The sequence below is a fragment of the Mytilus galloprovincialis genome, chromosome 4 (assembly GCF_965363235.1).
Source record: "Mytilus galloprovincialis chromosome 4, xbMytGall1.hap1.1, whole genome shotgun sequence".
NCBI lineage: Eukaryota > Metazoa > Mollusca > Bivalvia > Mytilida > Mytilidae > Mytilus > Mytilus galloprovincialis.
The window spans coordinates 17,329,404-17,348,305 of NC_134841.1; the positions used below are offsets into that span (position 1 = coordinate 17,329,404).

Genomic DNA, 18,902 nt, shown 5'->3' on the forward strand with positions numbered 1-18,902 from the left:
TGCCAAAGAAGGAAACAACAACACTGATATGGACAGAATAATAGGTAAACATGGATGTGGTACTATAAATGATAATGGAGAAAGACTAGTAGAATTATGTGCAGCTTACATCTTGGTAGTAGGAGGAACACTCTTTCCACATCAAGATATACACAAATTAACATGGTGTTCTCCTAATGGAAGGGATAAGAATCAGATAGACCACCTTATGATAAATGGTACTTGGAGTGTTCATTATTAGATGTTAAAGTCAAGAGGGGAGCAGATGTTGGTAGTGACCATCACCTTGTTACTGCAAATATTAAGATGAAATTGAGAAGTACAGGACGTAAAACACTTGTCCCCACAAGATATGATATTGAAAAATTACAAGACTATAAAGTAAACTAGAGGCTCTAAAGAGCCTGTGTCGCTCACCTTGGTCTATGTGCATATTAAACAAAGGACACAAATGGATTCATGACAAAATTGTATTTTGGTGATGGTGATGTGTTTGAAGTTCTTACTTTACTGAACGTTCTTGCTTCTTACAATTACATCTATAATGAACTTTGCCCATTAGTAACAGAGAAAAATATTTGGTAAAAATTTACATAAATTTACCAAATTAATGAAAATTGTTAAAAATTGACTATAAAGGGCAATAACTCCTAAAGGGGTCAACTGACCATTTCGGTCATTTTGACTTATTTGTAAATCTAACTTTGCTGAACATTATCGCTGTTTACAGTTTATCGCTATCTATAATAGTATTCAAGATAATAACCAAAAACAGCAAAATTTCTTTAAAAATACCAATTGGAGGGCAGCAACCCAACAACCGGTTGTCCAATTCATTTGAATATTTCAGGGTAGATATATATTGACTTGATTAACAATTTAACTCCTTGTCAGATTTCCTCTAAATGATTTGGTTTCAGAGTTATAAGCAAAAAACTACATTTTACCCCTGTTCTATTTTTAGCCGTGGTGGCCATCTTGGTTGGATGGCCAGGTCATCGGACACATTTTTCAAACAAGGTACCTCAAAGATGATTGTGGCCAAGTTTGAATTAATTTGGCCCAGTAGTTTCAGAGGAAAAGATTTTTGTAAAAGATAACTAAGATTTATGAAAAATGGTTAAAAATTGACTATAAAGGGCAATAACTCCTAAAGGGGTCAACTGACCATTTCGGTCATTTTGACTTATTTGTAAATCTAACTTTGCTGAACATTATTGCTGTTTACAGTTTATCTCTATCTATAATAATATTCAAGATAATAACCAAAAACGGCAAAATTTCCTCAAAATTACCAATTCAGGGGCAGCAACCCAACAACGGGTTGACCGATTCATCTGTAAATTTCAGGGCAGATAGATCTTGACCTGATAAACATTTTTACCCCGTCATATTTCCTCTAAATGCTTTGGTTTTTGAGTTATAAGCCAAAAACTGCATTTTACCCCTATGTTCTATTTTTAGCCGTGGCAGCCATCTTGGTTGGTTGACCAAGTCACGCCACACATTTTTTAAACTAAATACCCCAAAGATGATTGTGGCCAAGTTTGGATTAATTTGGCCCAGTAGTTTCAGAGGAGAAGATTTTTGTAAAAGTTAACAACGTCGACGGACGACGGACGACGACAGACGACAGACGCAAAGTGATGGGAAAAACTCACTTGGCCCTTCGGGCCAGGTGAGCTAAAAATGCATTCATCCTCCAATTGAAGAATAAGTTTCAAGCTCTGACAGATAATCCTGACATGATCCCAGCAGAAACAACAGAAGTCAACTCAAAATGGGATCAAATAAGAACAATATACTAAACAACTAGCAAAGAATGTTTGGGTTTTCAACAGGGTAAAAAGATGAAGAAATGGATAACACCAGGTACATGGAAGGTTATAGAAGAAAGACGTCACATGAATAAGAAGATACTAGACACAAAATCTGAACGGTTACAAGAAAGACACAAAGCAAGCAATAGAGTACTAGACAAAAATGTTAAACAAATGGCTAGAGCAGACAAAAGAGCTTACATGGAAGACCTTGCTAAACAAGCAGAAGAAGCAGCAGAAAAGGGCGAACAGGGAAAAATTTACAAGATCACAAGAGAAATCTGTGGCAAATTTCGTAACAATAATGATGTCCATATAATTGACAAAAATGGAAGGCTATTGACAACAGAAGACGAGCAAAAGGCCAGATGGGCAGAACACTTTAAGGAAATACTTAACAGGCTACCACCAGATGACAAAGTGATAGTAATTGAGGCACTTCAAGACTTGGAAGTTAATATCAACTCACCAGACAGACAGGAAATAGTAAAAGCAATAAAATCTTTAAAAAATGGAAAATCACCAGGTCAGGACAATCTGAATGCAGAACTTTTCAAAGTCGACCGAGAACTCGCAGTTGAAATTCTTCAATAACTATTTACATCAATATGGGAGGGAAAAATAATACCATACCAGACGATTAGACCAAAGGCATAATAATAAAGCTAGCCAAAAAGGGAGCTCTAAGCGACTGTAATAACTGGCGAGGTATAATCCTACTGTCAATTCCTAGTAAAATCATGGCTAAAATTATTATCCAAAGAATAATAGATGCAGTTGATAAACAACTAAGAGAGGAGCAAGCAGGATTCCGTAAAGGTAGAGGGTGCATTGATCAAATCTTTGCTTTACGCAACATCATCGAACAATGTACAGAATGGCAAAGGCAGCTTTACATCAACTTTATGGATTTCCAGAAGGCTTTTGACAGTATCAACAGAAAGACCTTGTGGCGAATACTTAGAGCATATGGAATTTCAAAAGATATAAACGAACTTATCAAAAGTATTTACAACAATTTCACTTGCAGTGTAGGGCGTAGCAACATCTGTTTTGAGGTAAAAACAGGAGTTAGGCAAGGATGTGTGATGTCTGCTCTTCTTTTCAATGTTGTCATTGACTGGGTGATGAGAAAAACAACAGAAGATGCTCCAAGAGGAATGAGATGGAACATTTCATCAACACTAGAAGATCTGGATTTTGCTGATGATCTTGCTCTTTTATCTCATACCCACCACCATTTACAAGAGAAGACAAACCGCCTTCATACTTTTGCCAGCCAAGTTGGACTTTAAATCATCCAAAGAAAACAGAAGTCATGACCCTAAACATCAACAACCCAGCTCCTATCCTAGTAGATGGAAAAGATCTTCCCATCACAGAAACATTTACATACTTAGGAAGTACAATAAGAAACGATGGAGGTGCAGGAAATGATATCATGAACAGATTAAACTTAGCCAGAAATATTTTCAGATCATTAAACAATGTATGGAAATCATCACACAGTACAGGAGTTGTGTTTTATCTACTCTGCTATACGGATCTGAATGCTGGAGGATGACAGAAGTCGATCTAAACAAACTGTCAATTTTCCATACCAAAAGCTTAAGAAGAATCCTGCGTATTTTCTGGCCAAACAAAATATCCAATGAAGACCTTTTAAGACAGTGTCATCAAGATAGCATGGGTACAATATTAATGAGAAGGCGTTGGAAATGGATTGGGCATGTCATCAGAAGAGATAGAAATTCCATCACTAGAACAGCTCTACATTGGTCTCCAGAAGGAAGGCGTAAGCGAAGAAGACCAAAGAACATATGGAGACGTACTGTAGAAGAAGAACTGAAGACAATGAATAATACAGTAGAACAGTAGAAAAGATGGCCAAAGACAGACAGAAATGGAGAACCTTTGTTGCTGTCCTACATGCCAATGGCATACCGGGCAGTAAGTAAGTAAGTATACTATGCATGAACATACGTATACTATAAATAAAGTGCATTTGCCATTAACTATGAATTTCTTCTCCTAGATGATCACTGCTATATTATTTGGAGTCTCTATCAACGCAATAATTATTCTCCTGTCCTCGAGTACTCTTATGAAATTTATGTGCAAGTTTAAAACCGGAAGTCCTGTATGACTTACATTTAAAAGTGAAATTGCGGACATTTTAAGGTTGAATTTTTGTAAAAACAAGAATGTGTCCACAGTACACGGATGCCCCACTCACACTATCATTTTCTATGTTTAAAGGACTGTGAAATTGGAATAAATTCTCTAATTTGGCATTAAAATTAGAATGATCTTATCAAAGGGAACATGTATACTAAGTTTCAAGTTGATTGGACTTCTACTTTATCAAAAACTACCTTGACCAAAAACTTTAACCTGAAATTTGCACTATCATTTTCTATGTTCAGTGAACCGTAAAATTGGGGTCAAAACTCTAATTTGGCATTTAAATTAGAAAGATCATATCATAGGGCACATGTATACTAAGTTTCAAGTTGATTGGACTTCAACTTCATCAAAAACTACCTTGACCAAAAACTTTAACCTGAAGCCAAAAACTTTAACCTGAAATTTGCACTATCATTTTCTATGTTCAGTGAACCGTAAAATTGGGGTCAAAACTCTAATTTGGCATTTAAATTAGAAAGATCATATCATAGGGCACATGTATACTAAGTTTCAAGTTGATTGGACTTCAACTTCATCAAAAACTACCTTGACCAAAAACTTTAACCTGAAGCCAAAAACTTTAACCTGAAATTTGCACTATCATTTTCTATGTTCAGTGAACCGTAAAATTGGGGTCAAAACTCTAATTTGGCATTTAAATTAGAAAGATCATATCATAGGGCACATGTATACTAAGTTTCAAGTTGATTGGACTTCAACTTCATCAAAAACTACCTTGACCAAAAACTTTAACCTGAAGCGGGACAGACGGACGAACGAACGAACGAACGAACAGACGGACGAACGGACGCACAGACCAGAAAACATAATGCCCCTCTACTATCGTAGGTGGGGCATAATAATGCCCCTCTACTATCGTAGGTGGGGCATAAAAATTATGTCTGGAGAATTTAAGAAATGATATCAAAAGTCATAAAGGTACATGGAGACAGGACAATATTTCTAAGCCCTCTCTTTTTTTTTCAAAGTCCGTAATTATTTTGTTTTCTGTTATATTCCATTATTTTCGCATTTCTGTATACTTTGAACATAAGTAATTATATTATAAATATTAAAGTGTTTTTAATTTTCTATTCACTATTTAAAATTCTATAAAGTTTCTTGTCCATGGCGATCACTGATTTATTATATATAGAGTCTCTATGTATTATAGTAGTATATTAATCATAGTATACATGGGAATGATGCAGATAAACGTGAAAATAATTGTCTTGTCCCCGTCCGAGTACTTATGAAAATTGTGTGTATTAAAGGTAAAACCCAGGTATAATAGAAGTGGTTCTTACGATCTAAAAACCACGATATGGACAACGCTCTGATTGGCTAATTTATTTATCCTTTTTTTATCTATCATACGATTGGTTATCAATTTTAAAACCGGTAGTCATGTCTGACTTAAAAGTCGGTTTGACGACGGAAACTCACTGCTGTATTGTATAGAGAGTCTCTATATATTATAATAGTATATTAATCATAGTATACATGCAGATAAACGCAATTATCCTGATTCAGAGTAATTTCTCGCAATTTGATTGGCTGATATTGTCCTAATAAATTTCAGTACAATTTTTTATCACATCAATTGGAATTATCGCCCTTATATAATTGACCTAATAAAAAAAAATTAAGTTGCTTTATAGTGCTAATTTTTTTAATTTTTCACAGTTTCAAATTTAATATCTATAATATATTTGATTGATAATGTCCTCAAATTGAATTTAAATATAATATGTAAAATAACAAAATCAGGATAAATTCGTTACACATTGTTCAATTGTCCTAATATCAATCAATAAAATTTATCAATCAATAAAATTCATATCGGGTTTGGCTTCGCCTCACCCGATATAAATTTTATTGACCCGATAAATTCTTGTATAAGTTACAACTGCACACAGTGTAACTTATACATGTAATATAATAGTATATTAATCATAGTACACATGCAGATAAACGCAGATAAATAGTCGTCCTCTCCCCGTCTGAGAACTTAAGAAAGAAAATTATGTGTAAGTTAAAACCGAAGTATAACAGTAGTGGTTCTTACGATATAAATACCATGATATGGACAACGCTCTGATTGGCTTGTTTATTTTTCATTTTTGTTATCTACCATACTATTGGTTCTCAATGTTGAAACCGGAAGTCATGTGTGACATGAAAGTCGGTTTGATGATGGAAGCAATATTCGGACGCCTTAATTTTCGTTTTTCTCCCAAAATAACCCAAACTGAATAGTCATAAGAATGGATGACAAATGCGAATTTGCAAGGTACCTATAGGACACAGAGGCATGATGATTAATTTATTGTGGGAGGAAGAGAAGCGACACACAAAATGAGGTCTTTTCATTTAATAGTATAGATGTGATAATGGTACAATGTATTTAGTTTTATGTGTGGTTCATGCTACAATTGTGTACCGGTAGATTATTTATATATTTCAATTGATACATGTTTATAATAAAGGTAAACTGTACTCAAAAGAAATAAATACTATACCTAGAACTTTAATATCCAATGAAGAGGGAGATTTTATTACATTATACCTGCATAAGTAAAAGCTGTAAGTTTACTTCTCTCCATTGGTGGTGCCCAGTTACCCCACAAAGCATGCATGGCTGGAAATACTGCACCCTATAATACAGACATTCAGTATAAAACTTTACAAAAAACAGACTGCATTGGTGGTGCCCAGTTACCCCACAAAGCATGCATGGCTGGAAATACTGCAACCTATAATACAGACATTCAGTATAAAACTTTACAAAAAAAAACAGACTGCATATATAATGAGGGCAATTTTTCTAAATAATGCATTTACAACCAAAAGAATAGGATTATTCATACAAATGGACATATATACAAATTAACATATATATATATCAGCCTTCTCTTTCATGTCTTTGTTCTAAACTTAAGACTCCAATAACACTTGCCACAGTTATCTTATATATATATGTGTGTATAACTAATGTGTGTGTATAAAGTAAGAAATTCAATGTAATAAAACTTGAAATCAAGGAAGAGATCTCTCTCATACAAAAGCTCAGATTCCTTGTCTAGATTTGGCTTATCTAAAGGCTTATCTGGTGAAGTAAAATAAGTACTATTGAAAATAAATGGGGAATGTGCTCATGGGACACAGATGATGCCCCTGCTAACTCTAGAACGGTTCAAATGAGACCACCAAAATCAAAATTTGATCTGTATTTTGTGGTAATAAGCATTGTGTTTAAGTTTCATAACATTTGGTTGAGTCAAACTAAAGTTAGAGGACAGAAATGACAAATTCAGCAATTTTTCTATCTGTTCAGACTGACAAAACTTTTATGCCCCCTCTGATATGGCGGGGGCATAAAAAAAAAAGTTGATACAGGAAAACATTACCATTGCAGTAAAAATGTCATCTATTTATTGAAATCTACAATGCTTTCTGCATCTCCTTAAAATAACATAAATACTTACTGAAGAAAACCCAACAAGAATTCTAAGTACAATTAGTAATGTACCAGAACGATTAACATTTGCTGCTAATGGAGTGAATAATGTAGCTATTGTGGCCATACACATACTCCATCCAAATACTCTTTTGCCACCAAATTTTGTGGCCAGCCAGCCACCAGGTATCTGAGTAGCTAGGTATCCCCAGAAAAAAGCCCCAAGAATAAATCCTTGTACTGTTTTATCCCATATATATTCACCATCCTAAAATGGAAAGATAAACTTTTAATAAATTACCCAAAACACTCAGACAGCTGTGAAAGGATCAGGTCTCAAATTTTTATTCCTATAATATTATTCATGTTATTACTTTATTTTCTCTATTAAAAATGTTTAGGTTTTTTTTATATTTTCTTTTCAACTTTAAATTCTTAAGAATTGTTCAATACATATAATTGTACATGTACTTACCTCAAAGTTACTGGTACCTGTAGTATTTAGACCAAAGCCACATCCAACCTCATTCTTTGTTACATTTCCATTTTGGTCTTGGGAGTTTGTCTGTATGGCTGTTCTGTTCACCATACACACAATGGCAACACTCATGTTAACACGTAAGGCATATACATTGATAAATCCAAAGAAGCCCAGAATAGCCAGACCAAGGCGACTGGATGTCCACCATGGTACTAAAATAAAACATAACTTTACATTAGAAATTGTAGAAATGTAATAATATAAATTTAAATTCCACCAATAAAAAATTGGAATACTACATGTACTATAAAATAACCAAAGGTGTTAAAAGATTTTTCCAATGTCTGTTTTAATTTGTAATAAAATATACATTTTTGTAGTATATCAACACAACAAGTTAACACAAAAACACTTGATTCATAACTACCAACAGCCATTATGACACTACCAATGGTTCTTTTTCTTATTATTCTGATCGAGGGAACATGTTTTTCATGATTTTGGGCAAAAATATATTGTCAAAAAATACTGATGGTCACAGACTGCATTTTGTCATAATAGCAGTACCAGTTTTGTGTTTTAGATTTGTCAGAACCCTTGATATAGTTGAAAATATGCCAACATGATGTTGTTAACAGACTACGAGAGCCAATCACGCTGCTAGCACCCCAAAACAGAATTGGAATGTTTCATCATATTTTGCGTTCATAGACCAAATGATACATGTAATGATGGAACTGGAGTCATGTTATATCATCAGAAAATAGCTACTTTGCACAGTATCTGCTTCCCAGTGTTGTAGGAAATATAACCAAACAAACAAATCGCAACATTGATTGAGAAACATGAGACTGGTCTGGCATTTAATTTAGACGAATTAAATTGTGATGTCACTCGATAGGGAACATGCTGGTGTATAACACATCGCTATCAGATGTGTGAGACACTGGATGCTTCAAGCCCAGTGCTGTATTCTTCTGTAGAAACTATTTTGAGGATTATGTTGACAATGCAGGTGACAAGTACTACTGCAAAGAGATGGTTCTGAGGACGTGGACTTTGTCGGTTGAAAACATATGTACGATCAACCAAAAATAAGGATAGGCACGTGTAAATGTTGACAAAGTAATGGAGAAGTTCATTTTTGCTAAGACCCAAAGATAGATTTTGAACAATTTTGAGTAAATTCTGTGTGTTCCATATGCATGATTTACATTATTCAAAAGAAACGTGAATAGTTTTGCATTCATGAATTGTCTAAGTCCTTTCGCATTAGCAACTCTGTTATCCTATAGACCAAGATTACTGAAAATGTGAAAATGGAAAAATTATCATTTTCTGTATGAAATGGCCCTAAAAAATGTGCAGATAAGCATGTACATTGTACATCATTAAAGTCTGGCTTCTCCACTGTTTCCTGTCGAAACAATTAATGGAAATTTATCTGCATTTTTTGTGAATTTTAGCGGATAATTACACCTTATCTAGGAATGCTGGATTTGATTGGTTGATAGCCAGTGTATTTTTTACCAATTTTATCTAATGAATATCTTTCATTTTTTAACGGCGCCGGGGTATCTATGGAAAAGGATATGACTTTTTAGCTCACCTGGCCTGAAGGGCCAAGTGAGCTTTTCTCATCACTTGGCGTCCGTCGTCCGTCGTCGTCGTTAACTTTTTATATTTTGAACTTCTTCTAGAGAACCACTGAATGGAATGAAACCAAATATGGCATGAATGTTCCTTATGAGGTGTTAACCAAGTGTTGTTACTTTGTAGCCGATCCATTATCCAAGATGGCCGCCAGCGGGGACTTACATTTTTAGATTAATATAGGACCCTATGGGAAATGCATACAAATGACTTCTTTTAGAGAACCACTGAATGGAATGAAACCAAACATGGCATGAATGTTCCTTATGAGGTGCTGACCAAGTGTTGTTACTTTGTAACCGATCCATTATCCAAGATGGCCGCCAGCGGGGGACTTAGTTTAACATAAGACCCTATGGGAAATGCATACAAATGACTTCTTTTAGAGAACCACTGAATGGAATGAAACCAAACATGGCATAAATGTTCCTTATGAGGTGCTGACCAAGTGTTGTTACTTTGTCACCATTCCACTTGGATGGCCGCCAGTGGGGGGACTTACTTTAACATAGGACCCTATGGGAAATGCATACAAATGACTTCTTTTAGAGAACCACTGAATGGAATGAAACAAAACATGGCATGAATGTTCCTTATGAGGTGTTGACCAAGTGTTGTTACTTTGTAGCCGATCCATCATCCAAGATGGCCGCCAGCGGGGGACTTAGTTTAACATAGGACCCTACGGGAAATACATACAAATTTCTTCTTTTAGTGAACCACTGAATGGAATGAAACCAAATATAGCATGAATGTTCCTAATGAGATACTGACCAAGTGTTGTTACTTTGTTGCCATTCCAACATCCAAGATGGCCGCCAGTGGGGGACTTAGTTTGACATAGGACCCTATGGGAAATTCATACAAGTTTCTTCTTATAGAGAACCACTGAATGGAATGAAACCAAACATAGCATAAATGTTCCTTATGAGATGCTGACCAAGTGTTATTACTTTGTAGCCGATCCATCATACAAGATGGCCGCCAGTAGGGGACTTAGTTTAACATAGGACCCTCTGGGAAATACATACAAATGTCTTCATTTAGTGAACCACTGAATGGAATGAAACCAAACATAGCATGAATGTTCCTAATGAGATGCTGACCAAGTGTTGTTACTTTGTTGTCATTGAAACATCCAAGATGGCCGTCAGTGGGGGGACTTAGTTTAACATAGGACCCTATGGGAAATGCATACAAAAGTCTTCTTCTAAAGAACCTGTGAATTGAATGAAATAAAACATAGCATGAATGTTCCTTTCCTGATGAGGTGCTGGCCAAGTGTTGTTACTTTTAGCCAAATTTTATATTTTTTTATATGATTTCAAAAACCCAAGTAGATTCAGGTGAGCGATACAGGCTCTTGAGAGCCTCTAGTTTACCCTCTCTGCTGTGGTATTTGCCAAAAAAATACTCTACCCGACTGAATGCTTGTAACGTCACGATCATCAATGCCTTTTATTACATTAACATTCGGTGTAATTAAAGGGAAATCACACTATTGTTTATATGCATCGCTCTCGGCGCCGCTATAGTGTCGTGGCCGTATTATGACGTCGCCGTTTTCGATTCCGTCGCAGTGGTTGCTAATTTCTAAAATGGCGGCCCGCTCGAAGGGACGTTTCACTAAAGCAGAAGAAAGCAAACCACGTTTTGATTTAAATGCAACAATGAAAATGCTACTTGAAATGGACACAATCATAATGTATGGCAACAAAAATAGCCGATAGTGGTCTTGATATAGTCTTGATATGAATTACCGTCCGCTCAACTCATTTTTGTATAAAAAAAAACCTTGAAGTTTACTGTAAAGTTTATATAATTTCAAATAAAATATTTGATATCGCAGATTTCTTAGTTGTATGAAACAATATTGAAAAAAAAAAGATATTAAAACTTTTTGTCGATCAGTTCAATATAATCAACACGAAAATTGGCGAATATGAAATCCGTCCGGTCATTTTTTTTTGTAGAAAAACAATTTGTTTTATTATTTAGTTAAAATTTTCATATAAGATAACTATTAATCTCACAGATTTCTTAGTGGTATGAAAAAATATTGTAAATCAAAAGAGATATTAACACTTTTTGTCGATCAGTTCAATATACGTAAAACCTACATAGAGTGAAATCCGTCCGGTCATTTTTTTTTGCTCAAAAATACTTTTTTAAACTATTTTTTGTTAGATTTTCATATAAAATAGTCTTGTATCTCTAAGGTATTCAAATATTAAAATAATCTATCAAATAACAAGAAAGTTCCAGTGAATATCCTGTCACAATCCGGGCAATCGTCCTGTCATTAGTGTAGCCCAGCTGTTGGCAGCGTATCGTCGCGATGCGGTATGTGGGATTCAGCGTATTTTCCAGAAAAAATAACAATATATTATTATCAAGAGAAACAGCATGTAAGCGTACAGCTTCCAGAACTTGTAGTTTTTTGTCCCGCATAGGGACGTAAACAAGAACCAGGAGTTTGTCGACTGTAAGTTTTCTCATATCACATGAAACGTCATTACTATATAGTCTTCTATACTACATGTATGAACAATTCATCAAAACTTAATTTCACATTTGTATTTATCCGGCTCAGCCTGTTGGGTTATAGAAAGCAGGGTCAAAATTCTTAAGTCAATATGTTCTAGTTCTGAATATGTATTTAACTTGCCACTGGTCGTTAATGTGTAAAGTGTTTGAAATATTATTTATTTCGCATTTGACGACAGAAATTATCCAAGTGTCATCCATCTTTCTTTTGGTATCTAATACGTCTCTCTTTCCCTCTATTTTTTTCTTTATCTTTTGGGGAGGTGGAGCACAAATACAAAAACATGAGTGATTTCTAGAGTAATCATATAGTTGTTGAAATATCAAATGTTATATAAAGAATAACGCCATTTAAAAATCCCTGTAAGAAGCATACAATATTTTACGTAGGTTGCTTGCTGTCAAAATCAATGAAAACTTAGCACCGTATTATAAGATAAATCATACTCAATCTTTCTTTAATGCTTTGTAAAGGCTTACATAATTTAAGCACCAAAAAAAATATATGTTGTTGTATTTCTTCAAACTGTAGCTACATGCAGCAAACTGTACGACCAGCAGATTAAAACATACGACCGCTAGACATCATAGCAATATGGGAATATCTAACACTATGCCTAGTTATTTTGGTCCTATTGATGACTACAACAACAAAAGTTCCACACTGTATATTTGGCTTTACAAGTCACCGACAAGAGAAATATTTAACACAAATACATGTATTGAAGACCTGTTGGTGACCTTCTGCTGTTGTCTGCTCTATCGTCGGGTTGTTGTTTGGCACATTCCCCATTTCCATTCTCAATTTTATTTATGTAGAGTAACATATCTTTCAGAGTGCTAAACTGTAACCATCACACCAGGGTCCGTCTTGTAAAAGAGTAGTCAACTCATATAGAACAAGAGGCTGTCACAACGACAGCAACCGGATTTATTAACATTTATTTGTGTCCTGGCAATATCACAAGAACCATAACTGATGAATGCTTAAAGTGAAAATCGTCAATATCAAATTTGACCTCTATTTTGTAGTCAGTATCAACATATAAAAATTTCAAAAGCTTTGGTTGAATGGTTTATGAGAAAATGCACGGACACGACTGGAAACACCTTTTTTCAATCTTTCAAGAACCATAACTCCTGAACGGTAGAAGTCAAAATCTTCATTATTGAACTTGACCTCCATTTTGTCATCAGTAACAATATATTAAAATTTGGGAAGCTTTGGTAGAACAGTTCATGCGTAAATGCACGGACACGACTGGAAACTCCATTTTTCAATCTTTCAAGAACCATAACTCCTGAACCGTAAAAGTCAAAATCGTCATTATTGAACTTGACCTCCATTTTGTCATCAGTAACAACATATTAAAATTTGGGAAGCTTTGGTAGACCAGTTCATGCGTAAATGCATGGACACGACTGGAAACTCCATTTTTCAATCTTTCAAGAACCATAACTCCTGAACGGTAAAAGTCAAAATCGCCATTATTGAACTTGACCTTCATTTAGTTGTCAGTAACAACATATTAAAATTTTAAAAGCTTTGGTTGAACGGTTCATGAGTTAATGCACGGACAACATTTGATTGCCGCCCGCCCGCCCGCCAAGGCGCCCGCCGTACATCCCCAAATCAATAGCCGACATTTTTGTCACAAAAATCCGGTTAAAAATGTTTTTGTGCCGAATTATGTGTAATATTTGCCACTGAAATATTTGCAAAATTAAGAAAAAGACGGGGGAAAAACAAAACAAAAATTAGTAGTTCAGATGTAGGTGCGTGTTTATATCTCTCAATGTGATCACTTGCCTGTCAAAAAACAGTGACATATAGAGATTGTCGGAATCCAACCATGACTGAAAAGGACAACAATTTTTGTCGAGCCTTTGACTTTAGTCGAAAAAGGGAGACATAGCGATCCTACATTCTGTCGGCGTCGGCGTCCACAAATATTCACTCTGTGGTTAAAGTTTTTGAAATTTGAATAACTTTCTTAAACTATTCTGGATTTCTACTAAACTTGCACAGAAGCTTGTTTATGATCATAAGATAGTATCCAGAAGTAAATTTTGAAAAAAGAATATCCACTTTTTCCGTATTTTACATATAAATAGACTTAGGTTTTCTGCCCGGATACAATACATTGACTTTGTGGTAAAAGTTTTTTTTTTAAATTTTAATAATTTTCTTATACTATTCTGGATTTGTACCAAACTTGGACTGAAGCTTGTTTATGATTAAAAGCTAGTATCTAGAAGGAAATTTTGTTAAAATTTTGTACCTGTTTATCCGTATTTTACTTATATAAAGTTTTTAAAACATTTATTAGATTCATAAACTATCCTTAATTTTTACCAATCTTGGACAGAAGCTTTTTACAATAAAAAGATAGTATCGAGCGGAATGTTCTTATTGATTTTTTCCTCCTCATTTTTGTTGAGGGATTAACAGCAAAAGAAGGCAAGACACTGGGTTCTGCGGAACCCTTACGATTTTTTTTTAATACAAAGGCAGCTGATTTTCTCTTGATACCTTGGTTCTTTAAAAATAATGGCCAACATGATATATCAGAGTGCTGAAAATGGCACACACAATTAATCAGTCATTTTCAAATTACCTATTATTAATCCGTATTGGGAAACAAAAGTATATATACCATATTGAAACATAAATGTGATAAAAGAATATACATTCAAAGAAAAAGAGGCGCACCAACAGAAAATAGAAACTGCATCTTTCTCTTAATTTCATCGGATATACAATAATATAATACTAATTTATTAACATCTCACCATCAATAATATCGGATCTCAAAATTTTAACTCTTATCAAAATTTCTAATACTATCTCACAGTAGTGCTAGAACTTGGAAGTTCTAAGCGGAACTCGAGCTTCATCTAGAACTCTTACTCGAGTTAAAATGCGAACTCAAAATGATACTCTAATTTCAACTCAAAATCTAACTGGAACTCGAACTAATTAAAATGTCTACAAATGTTATCAACACTTCACTTGTCATCTGATAAAAAAAACTAGAATTAGATAAAATATATCAACTTTTCCACAGAAACACAGAAAGATGTAACAGAACAAGAAAAAAAACTAGTTCTGTTTATTATAAGTTAAAAGAATTTTTTAATTACATATCAACTGCCAGGGAACATCATATGTTCCTGATATCAATATATCGATGTGTCTTTTATTGTCAATCTGTATTAGCACTGAATTATTAGATGCATTGTATTTCTCATAACGTACCAAGGTTGCGCGAATAATCGAACGGAAATATCATATATAAGTAATACATAAAGCTTTCATACCCAGGCGATGAACACTGAACACATTATGTACAATGAACACGAAACGATGTATGAAAAATGGGTGCAGGATGATAGAACTCAGACAAAAAATTGGTTTCCACAGTTCGAATTACTGACTTATGAAGCGTTGTGTAATTACGGAAATGTTAACCATTTTTTAATTCCTTACGAAACTAGTTTTTATTAACGTTTTGAGTTTATGGCATTTTAAACACGGCATTTCAGGTTTTATCTACACGGTGCGAATGGACAAGCTCGTGAAATTATTCTGTCTGTAGTCTAAAAGGAACGTGTTACTTTTTAGCACGGATACCTTCGGTCTTCTGAGACAGAAGATTCTTTACCTATAAAGATTTGCATAATACGGCATCATCGGGGACAAACATTCGTTTTTCCCATACAACAAATGCAATTAAGAAATACTAAAGATGACTTCAACTTTGACAATTACTTTACAATAAAATGTTATTGTATCTATATTTAACGATTCAAGGCACCATCATACCTACAGGAATTAGTTGAACATTACAAACCTGGTAGAGCCTTGCGATCGGAGAAAAGCATGCTGTTACGACTACCAAACGATGTTAGGACAAAACGCTATGGTGAACGACGGTTCGATATTGCCGCACCAACTCTTTGGAACAGCTTACCTTCATCCTTACGAAATGAACAATCTCTTGACGTTTTTAAAAAAGATCTTAAGACATATTTTTTCCGAAGTGCTTTCATTGATTTTTTGTAAATTTTGAAATTTATGAACAATTTGTTTTACCAGTTGATTGTATTGTGAACTTTTACTTAATAATTTTTAATACTTGAGTCACTGTGGTTTAATGATAATCATTATTTTAAATTTATACAGAGGAAATTTTAAATTTTTCTTAACTCATTTTTATTTTTTGAAACTTTTTACTTTTCTTTCATTTTGATTAATTTTAAATTTTTGATATTTTTTGTGTGAGTTGTACATTCTTTTATATTATTCTATTTAACCGACAATCAATGTTTTCATTTTACACGCCACTGCTAAGAAATTGTATTTATGTGATTGTATATTTTGCTTTTACCTTATGTATCTTATTTTTTGTTTATTCATGTTAAGCGCTTAGGGTAATTTTTCAAATTATATAATGCGCTATATAAATATTGTATAATAATAATAATAATAATAACGATTCGATAGATTGATAAAAATATTAATGAATAATCAAAATACCTAAAAAAATGTTCAATCATGATATAGTTATTACATTTTAAATTAGACCAAGCGTTGCAAGAAATGCTGTTATGCCAGCAGTGTCGTTCAATGTTACAGAAAAGTTTATAGTTCCCGCCAAAATTCGACGATAAGATTATTTCCCTTTTAAAGGATTTAAAACATCGGTGACCCCCCTTTTTTATTTATGCTTTTAAAATCTTCCCTGAAGCTGCTACTTATGCATAAGTTTGACTGGAAAAACATTAGTAGATTTTTTTTATTTCAAGAAAAATCTATTATAAAAAGCAATTAAAAATGGCGGGAAATGTCCAAAGGCCTCCAAAAATAAGGAAACAGAGATAATTAAATGTGTTTAAGGTACAAATAACATTTGACTGTATTTGATATTTCAGTTTAAAATCGTTTTCCAATAATTTTGCCATTTTAAAGCAATTTAGAGCGCTATTTCAATATTTTGGAATAATGCGATTCTTTAAGTTTTGATGACGTCATATCTCGAAAATAACATTGGTGACCCCAAAATTTTTTCCGCCTAAAATATTGTAATAAGTATGATCTGTCTAAATGCAAAATTTCAATGAATTATTAATAGTAGTATAAATAGTGTGATTTCCCTTTAAACAGATATACAAATACAAATACAAATATTTTATTGGCACAAACTCAATTACAATAATTGGCAACGGCCCATACAACTAGTATACTAATAGTAATGATGCAGCAATTAAACAATACTACATAGCATATCATTGTGCACATTTCGAACAATGAAATGTGCAGTTATAAATATTAATATATATAGGTTAATTTGTAAGAATAGACTACTGACATAAGTATATTGTATGTTATAGCGTCAAATTGTTCATATTACTCATTTATAAGTACATTTTTCCTTAATTCAAATGATTGATTAATAAAAGATGATATTAATCTAAGTGTTTTTCTACACTTGTTATTAAGTAATAGTTTGATATATTCATCCTCAGTTTTAGATTGTTTGTCATAATTTTTAAAATTGGACAATTTTGATATAAGAACATTTCTTTGTGATTCATATTTTGTGCAATGCAAGATAAAATGTTTTTCGTCTTCTATATTTTTATTATGACATAATTTGCACAACCTTTCTTCTCTGTTAACTTGCATGTATCTACCTCTTTCAATTTCAAGATTGTGTGCACTTAGCCTTAATTTTGCCAAAGGTGCCCTATCTTTCAACATATTCAATTGGTCAACATAGTGTGCACGTTTATTTGAAAAACAAAAATTTCGAAAAAATGATAGTTTTGATGATTCTGAAATATATGAATTCTGTTCTTGTAAAATTTGGTCATGAATTCGTTGTTTTATTTGAGCAAGCATAGGTGTAATAGGTACATTAAAAGATGTTAAATATGAGAAACCCAGATTATGGATACATTTCTTCATATTACTTGTCCATATATCATGTTAAGGAAAGGTATTTGCGAAAAATACCAGTTTTGAGAATGAATTTCCCTCGCCTTGCGGCTCGGGGAATTTACCGTTCTTTCGACTGGTATTTTTTGATAAATACCCCTCCTTATCATGATATATCTGTTCAAAATCAAAATGAGTGCTATTTGTGACATTATAAATGACAATGAATGAATTATTTAAAGCAAGTATGTAAACAAAAAAAAGTCTTTTTCATATCTTATCATTGGTAATTGAATCCTAATTTGAAATTGTAACTAAAAAAAGAGAGACCATTAATTTTTAGGGTCTTATCAAATTATTCCTACATGGTATTATGGTAAATATAACATTTATTAATTCAAATGAATCATAATCATCTATTAGTTCAAATACTCTTTTAATACTTTGTTTGAGCTAAACTTTTATAGACGATATCAGTTTACTTTACTATACAGGCATTTGTTATAATGAACTTTTATTTGTTGACAAGTTGTCACTTTTCGACGTCTTTTGACTCTTCAACTTGTTCAAGTTGTTGATTTACACAATATTTCTTACCTGATTTGGGGTCAATTGTGGTTTCTGACAGGTTATATTGTGCTTTGGTCATCTTTTTCTATCCCCAATCGAACTTGTTTCAAAAAAACATTTGGGTACCAAAAAATAACTGCAACGTGGGTATGTTGATGATGCAACTACAATCAGCATTAGTAAAGGAAAAACCTCGAAACAATCAACAATCCGAATAAAGCCAATTACCCTGGGAGCCTGGAC

General features: G+C 33.6%; 1 protein-coding gene across 1 annotated transcript in view; it reads right to left on the reverse strand.

Moving 5' to 3' along the window:
- The window catches only part of LOC143071513 (sialin-like), a 32,090-nt gene extending 13,209 nt beyond the window's left edge, over positions 1–18,881 (reverse strand). Inside the window, exons 1-4 of the mRNA XM_076245863.1 lie at positions 18,687–18,881; positions 7,943–8,160; positions 7,496–7,735; positions 6,577–6,664 (exon numbers count right to left, since the gene is read on the reverse strand). Of these exons, the coding sequence (XP_076101978.1) occupies positions 6,577–6,664; positions 7,496–7,735; positions 7,943–8,160; positions 18,687–18,738 (598 nt within the window). The 5' untranslated portion in view covers positions 18,739–18,881. The remainder of the gene's footprint in view (positions 1–6,576; positions 6,665–7,495; positions 7,736–7,942; positions 8,161–18,686) is intronic.
- Positions 18,882–18,902: the final 21 nt, after the last annotated feature.